At 45.5% G+C, this 7796-nt stretch overlaps 1 protein-coding gene across 1 annotated transcript; it reads left to right on the forward strand.

Moving 5' to 3' along the window:
* Positions 1-4067: 4067 nt before the first annotated feature.
* Positions 4068-7710, forward strand: LOC142776070 (uncharacterized). Its single transcript, XM_075878958.1, has 3 exons — positions 4068-5074; positions 5565-5677; positions 6436-7710. The coding sequence occupies exons 1-3, from the start codon at positions 4749-4751 to the stop codon at positions 7563-7565; spliced, it is 1569 nt and encodes a 522-aa protein (XP_075735073.1). The 5' UTR covers positions 4068-4748; the 3' UTR covers positions 7566-7710.
* Positions 7711-7796: the final 86 nt, after the last annotated feature.

Genomic DNA, 7796 nt, shown 5'->3' on the forward strand with positions numbered 1-7796 from the left:
TTAGGAAGCAGTTTTCCGGCAGGGACGCGGTTTCGCTGCCACAAGCTGCCGCCCGTCATCTACCTACCCCGGCACTTGCCAGCGCACCAGCAACAAACAGCACCGCGTCGCGCTGCACAGAATCTGATTTCTTCGCCACATGTGCACCTTGCGATGATGATGACATCACCTTGCCCGTCGATGACACAAGGAAAACCTTTCTGGCCACTATAGTCCTTCCTGCGAACAGCTAAAGCGCATTGGCGCTTTAGGAATTCCGAAAACCCGCCACTTGTGAAATACCGATTGGTTTCGCTTTCACTGCTGAATGCGAAACCGGAAAGCCCAGCACTCTTTGATGACTTCCCAAATGTACGAGCGTCTGTACATAAGCAATGCATCCACCTCACTTTGAAGGTAAGCAGGCGGCAATTGCCATAAAAGAACACTTGGTACGTGCAGGCAATGAATTCAGAACTCGCCCCAGTGACGTTTGGTCGTCTGCTAGGAAATACCGCTGCGCTAATCAACGATAAAAGCAAGAACTTTGATAAACGTTCTAATCTCGTGAAAAGCAATCATACGTCTTGCAGCGTCGGAAAAACTTATCCCAAGTTCATCAAACGTCGTCGAAGTCCAAAGAACGCGAGCCAACGAACTCTTGCCAACTTTCGCCGCAACGCCTTTTAAACCGCAGAAACGAAACCACCATCAGTCGAGTGATGTTAAGCAACATTTTTGTTTTTAATTCATGTTGAAAAACATATTTGTGGCAAAAATTTTTTGTTTTAGTACAATAATTATAGCTAAGCAATAATGCGAATACAATAATATTACCGAATGCCTTGATAACATTGTAAGCGAACTTCCATGTTTTGTGGTTGCCAGATTTTGATATTCACAAAATACACACAGCTAAAGTGCAAAACTATTTTTATTATTACTATATTATTACACTGAAAACAATATTTATTGATAGCTTGTGGTCAATTTTATTCAAAACTTTTTGTTGTTTCATTGTTGCCTAACAATAAAAAACATTTATGTACATTGTTGCTTGATTTTTGTGCAAATTAAATAAATATTGGTTTTTCTTGTAATTGTTTAAAATATGTAAAGCGATGACAAAATTTTTTCAAGCTTTTTTGTGCACGTTAGTGTGCAAAGTTTGTAGTAGTATACTTATAAAGTTATCCTCACGCTACACGCAGCACATGCGACGCGCCAGTTCTAAAATGGGCTAGACTGACACTTCCCCAACGGAAATATTGCTTTGAACGGTTTTCCAGCGAACACCGTGCTCGTCAAGTTCTTCTACTTGCGCTAGTTCTGCAAACTATCCGCCTCGTATGTACACTTTGCAAAGCACAGTGAAAGTCATTTGCGAGTCGTGGCCTTCGGTGAACGTCCATCACTTCGAACACGCGTTTTCCGAGCTTGTTATGAAGAAACACCTTAACTATATCTCCGGCATCTACACCTAGCAATACGCGAATAAATTCTCATCTAGAAAACCACCACCAATGTGCCTTGCCTCGGTACTAGAACTCCCGTCCGACCTGTCTATAGAGTTCCCACACCAAGATGAGTATAACTTTTACCGCATATCTCCTGCTATCGTTTGGCAGTCAACGAAAAAAAAAAAAAACTGGCAAAAGGACATGTATTAAGTTTATTGTAATATAGACAAATGCAAGACACTTATTCATTTTACGAGTCAATTATGATTACCATGCGATATCTCGGTAGAATTAGCCTCCTTTTTTTTAAGTTTTGTAGCGCCCGCGTATATTTATAACTGAAGTTTAATATCAAGACCTTTAAAAAGCTGCAACTTTTTGTACTAAAACCTGTCATTCTCAATTTGTTGCACTAAACTGCAGCGGAAAGCGACACTGCAGTGCATGGTTACCCGTAAAGTAACGCTTCTTGACATGAGAAAACAATTGTATTGTTTTGTTTAGTTTAGAATACAATTCCAGGGTCAACATTCTAACGGTAGCTCCATCCACCATCTATTAGCTGATAATGATCACATCGGATTGGAGGCTCCCAGATTGCAATGCGAGGACAAATGGTTAACAACACGAAGCACAAGAAAGCAGCGTCTCAGTTTGTTTGTTTTTGTTTTTTCAGAAATCGGCAGGATGTTCATTCCATATGTGCAGATTCATCCTGCATTACGTAGCGGTGCTGTGACTATCACAAGTTACTGTTTAAATCATATGCGTGCGCTGAGTTCCCCTTCAGGGGGAGGGGGGCAAAGGTTCATCGCAGTGTGCCCTCTCCCCCCTGCCCCTGCATATTGTGCTAATGTATGGAGCTGTCTGCGCCCCTCCCCACCCTATCCCCACCCTGCCTATTATGTCAATGTAAGGGGCGCACCCACCTCGACAAAGGGGCTGCCGCCCACTCCCCTGCCCCTCACGTGTGCACGACTATTGTTTAAACGAAAAAAAAATAACGAAAATTTTACCATAATCTCTCGGATTCATCAATATTGCCTTCAAGTAAGACTTCCTGCAATACTCATCTCCGCAAACTCAATTCTGTTTATTCTATACTGTTTGTGACATATACCACTCACAGTAACTGTGGTTCCACACTGGATTCGGGGTTTTGGTTTATTTGTTTGGCAGTTTGTATTCTAGGTATGCACGAGTACATAAATTCTGCTTTTAGAGCACTTAATTCTCAAAGATCTGGGGCAAGGAGGGTGAGCAGCATTGTACACATCTAATTGTATCAATTAAATTTAAAATAATGTTCAAGTATTAACTCTAATACAAGCACCAGGATCAAGAAGCTGTGTCATGCCATGTAATTGTTCGCAGCGAAAGAAGACTACAGCGGTGCATTTACGACGATTGCTGAGATGCGTGCGAGGTGATGCAGTACGAGCTGAATATTTTTATTTATTTTATTTATTAATTAAGACATACTGCAGACAAGAATTTTGGTCCAGGCAGGAGGGGCATAAGAAAGATCAAGTGATTTATAGCAGCAAAAAAAAAAAAAACGTATCTATTCGCAATGCACACAGACGGTCGCGCCACGTAGCGGCCGGCCAGAGCAAAATCTCAGAGATGATCAGTTGAGTGGAGCCAGGCGGGGTTCTCGTTTCTTACCAACTTTCATGCAGGCGATGGCAAAAAAAAATCTAAAAGCAACAGGATGTGTTGCGTGCTTCAGTGCACGAACAGAGCGGTGAAGGATGAGATAAGCCTGCATTCGTCTCCGCTGGACGTGCGACTCAAGAAGGAGTGGGTGGTGAAGCTTCGTCTAGGCAAGCCTGTGTCCTTCTTGTCTCTGTCGTCGTTTTGTTCTCGCGCTATAACTATCGTCATGCCATACCAACTAGCCCAAGCTGCCACACTTCTAAGCCGCCAATGAAGGTTTGCAGCGCACATTTTGTCACCGAAGACGTCTTCTGGAGCATTTTTCTCCTGTAGTTGAGGCTTCTCCGTAAGAGTTTGGTGCTAGCCGCGGTGCACTTTTTGGCTGAAAATTTTTCTCCTGTAGTTGTGGCTTCTCCGCAAGAGTTTGGTGCTATCCGCGGAAGCGTAGCGTCCCCCGTCGTAGCGCGCGGTCGACGCGACACGATCAGCTGAGAGAGAGAAAAAAAGAAAAGTAAGGGGGAAGGGGGGCAGCGCATCCCCTCCTGCGACTCTAATCAGTTTTCCCCATAATCCCTAATACTGAGACGCGATATCTTAATCGCACAGCTGCGCACACAGCAAGAGAACGCGCCTCTACTTCTGTAATGGGAGGTTCATTCCGTTATTAAAACGGCCTCTTAATTGCGCAGCAGCGCCGCGCTCGACTTCTGCTAGGCTCGGTTTCCTTCCGTTAATTAAAACGGAATTGAAACGGCCTCTTAATTGCACGGCAACACCGTGCTCGACTTCTGCTAGGCTCGGTTCCTTCCGTTAATTAAAACGGAATTGAAACGGCCTCTTAATTGCACGGCAGCACCGCGCTCGACTTCGCTCCGCACCAAAAAAGTGCACCGCGGATAGCACCAAACTCTTACGGAGAAGCCACAACTACAGGAGAAAAATTTTCAGCTAAGAAGTGCACCGCGGATAGCACCAAACTTTTGCGAAGAAGCCACTACAGAAAAAACTTTTCTGCCAAATTTAGCGGCAGTCTGGCAACAACCACCCTTCCAGTCTGGCAACCATTTATGCAACGCCAAATGGAACCTTGCCAACACCGCAACACTTGATTGTTGCTTTTGGAGAGTTCGGAAATAGTGACTGGGCGTCTGTCGCCTGCATAAAATGAAGGGAGCGTTAATTTTGGCATTCTATCAATCTTTTTAACAGACCGTAATGCGCGACTGGACTTTGAAGTGTCTTTACTCGCGGGCTCTTTCATTGCGATCAGGGCCAATCCGGATCGGATTTCGTAATCAACACTGACCGCTGTTACACGGCAAAAACCTGTCCGGATCATGTTTGGTGCAGACGTCAACGAAACCGCGATCATATCAATCCCAATCACACTTAATCGCAAGTGGCATTGTAGGGGCGATTGATCTGGACCGAGCCCAATGCAAATCGGCCCTGATCGCGCGAAAAATGGACCATTTGCGGAAAAGCGAGCGCCACCTGCCGTCTAAACAGGGAAGCAGCGCTCGCGCTTTTGGTTGGAAAGGCATTCGTGAACTAACATGTGCTAGGCAGCGTTCGGCGGCTCGCGTGCGCTTGTTTTATTGATTTACTGTTGTTTCTTTGCCGGAAACGTGCGCTGCTTACGGAAACAACATGATAGAAGAAGAAAACATCCCGTTTGCGTTTGTGGAAACGGGATGGAGCGAGGATTTTTCGCGTTGCAGCCTGAGCAACAACGACGTGTGGCGGTACCTACACTCCGCTACTTCGACCGTTCGCCAGGCTCATCGCGGCTGGTCCTTCAAGGAAGAAGGATACGTCAAACACTTGAAGTTGAACCTCCAAACATCTGATGACGAACTAGGTCTGGTGAGAGCGGCGTGCGCACCGTCCATGAAGTCCGGCGTGTATGTAACAACGGCATGGTTCGTCGTGGCTACCGGTCGCATCGTTGGAGCGCACTGCGACTGTGTTGCTGGGTGAGATATTTTGATTTTACTAGCGTCTGTAGTGCAAATCACCGATTGCCGAAAATGTGTGTAAACAAATGTTGCGCCTATGCGCTTGCGAGTGTAATGGGAGCATGCAGTTCCCTTATCGGAACATTACGTTCTCTTCATAGGACAGGAGTTTACCCCAGTGCTTATACCTGCTGCAGCTCCCGCTTTTGTGATTATAAACGACCCGTGCTACTATATCAATCATGGTTTGCGCTTATACATCGAAGCGCAGCCTCGCGCACTAATGGCAGCTTTTTTTGCGAACCGTTACAATGTACGGATATACGCGAGACTGTGTGCTGCCGTGGTACACATTGTTGCATTCACAAGATCACGTCTATCGAGTACTTTACCTCATTGCGGTGCTACCTAAAAAGCTCGATGTTGCAAGACGCGGGCTTAGCGTCTGTAAATACATGTTCGAGGTTGTCCGTTGATTTTGTGAACAACAGTTTTTTTTTTCTTTCAGACTTAGTGAAACCTGCCAACATGTAGCAGGCCTGCTGTTTAGTGCTGCCGCCAGAGCTGAACATGCACCGTCCTGCACGGACGTACCCTGCAAGTGGATAGTCCCTGCTGAAGGTATTACTCCACCAATGCATGTCCTTAACGATCCTGTGTTGCCCATCTTGCCACTAAGAACTTCGAGTTTCAGCTAAGTATATACCTACAAAGTACCCTGTGCAAGCATATTATGATCGCGATATATTTTAATGGCACAAAAGCAGCTCAGCCATACAGTGCCGAGCACAAAGCATATTGCATGACACAGTGCAGGTCAAATACGAGTTCGAAGGGTAGTAGGTTTTAGCATGTTAGTTAATCATGGTTGCAGAGAATACATAGCGCAGTGTAAACGCAGGACAGCGCTTGTCCTGGTACTACCCGTCTCGTGTATTTCATACTACAATGGAGAGCGCTTTCAGAAACCTTTTAACAGCCGGGAATCCAAGCATAATAAATGATTGGAGACGCAACTTGCACTCCAGGATTCGTGTAAGCAGTGGATGTTCAAACCAGTAAATTACCGCTATTGTGAACATGACGTTGCGTTCACATACCATTATGTGTCATTCACAAAATATGCATAGAGAAACAGGCTCGCAGCGTTGCATTTTCATGACTGCTTGCTCAGTCATGCCAGTTTATTAATAAACAGTGTTACATCATTTACACACCACAAAGCACAGTACACGAACAAACACACTTCCTCATGTGTTGAACAGCCATGCTTGTGCACGTGCATATGCTCCCTTTCTCAACACAAATGTACTTATCACTCACATGTGTGCTCTCTTTAGCAGCATAACTGAAGTACCCTATTTTCTGTTTACTTACAGCAAAGAAACCAGTGGCAAGAAAGCCTCTGGGTGAAATCAGATTCCAAAAGTATTTCATAAACAAGCCTACACGTGGGAAACGGAAGCGCGATTATGACCCCTGTGCTGATGGCCCACTTCCTAGTCCACATGCCATTCAGTCACTGAGGGATAAGCTGGCGACCGCCTGTCCCGATCTGCATGCTCTGCGATACATGTGCCACGATAAAGCCAAGCCAAAGCCACCATGCAACATAAAGAAGCCCATAGAGGACAGCGATGACCTCTGGAGCGAGGCTGCAGCAACTGAGGTACAATCGTACATGAAAACAATGAAGCCACTAAGCCAGACAGAGAGGGATCTGATATGCCACCAAACAGTCGGCCAAGCATCTAACAAGAAGTGGCATGCAGAACAGGTTGGACGGCTAACAGCATCGATGTTTAAAAGGATCTGCCGGTGTACAAAACCGGACAGTTTGCTAAAGGCATTACTGTACCCTTGGGACAGAGCCACTTCCGAAGCAATCGTATATGGCAGACAGCACGAAGCAGATGCCGTAGCTGCTTATGTGAAACTGTTGCAGGCCAGAGACTCGAGCGTGGCAGTCCGGGAAACTGGACTTCACGTCCACTGCCAGTACCCCTTCTTAGCTGCTTCACCAGACAGAATTGTTGTTGTAGATGGAAAAGAAGGCCTACTAGAAGTGAAATGCCCTTTTTCAAAAAAAGGGATAACGTGTGAGGACGCCTGCAGTGACAGAAACTTCTGCTGCAGACTCACCGAAGAAGGTGCGGAGCTGAAGCGGGACCACGCCTATTTCTATCAGGTGCAAGGCCAGATGGCAGTAACGGGCCATAACTGGTGCGATTTTGTCATATGGACTGAGGGAAACGCACCAGGAGACCCCCCACATCTCCATGTTGAAAGGATAGAGTTCTGCGAAAAATTCTGGGCTCAGGAAGTACTGCCAGGACTCTTGCACTTCACTAAGCATGCACTTGTACCCGAAATCTTGACACGGCGTGTCAAAAGGCTTGGGCGGCTTTACACGTCTGAAACATACGTGTCTTTCAAAAAATTCAAGGCTGGATTTTATGTCTGCACGCGTCTAGATGGCCTAAGCATCAAAATAAAAAAGTTGAAGTAAGACGCCTCACTTTATTTATAATCGCTCTCTTCTGGGGAGAAACAGTCTCATGCTTTTTTTTTTTTCAGTTAACTTCTCAAGGAGTGCACTGCAAAACTCTGTGAAATTCATGGCAATCGTGGCATAATCATGTGTAGACTGTTCAGCTATACTTGTGAAACCAATGCATGGCTTTTATAGTCTGAAAGTAACTAAGTAACAAAGGCTTATTGTGACTTATGTAAGATGGGA

This window comes from Rhipicephalus microplus, chromosome X, assembly GCF_043290135.1.
Source record: "Rhipicephalus microplus isolate Deutch F79 chromosome X, USDA_Rmic, whole genome shotgun sequence".
Lineage (NCBI taxonomy): Eukaryota > Metazoa > Arthropoda > Arachnida > Ixodida > Ixodidae > Rhipicephalus > Rhipicephalus microplus.

Bases quoted from the DNA above. Each gene is read 5' to 3' on its own strand.
- LOC142776070 (XM_075878958.1), top strand. From the start codon at position 4,749: ATGATAGAAGAAGAAAACATCCCGTTTGCGTTTGTGGAAACGGGATGG. The intron at 5,075-5,564 runs GTGAGATATTTT...TTTTTCTTTCAG, and splicing joins CACTGCGACTGTGTTGCTGG to ACTTAGTGAAACCTGCCAAC. The intron at 5,678-6,435 runs GTATTACTCCAC...GTTTACTTACAG, and splicing joins GTGGATAGTCCCTGCTGAAG to CAAAGAAACCAGTGGCAAGA.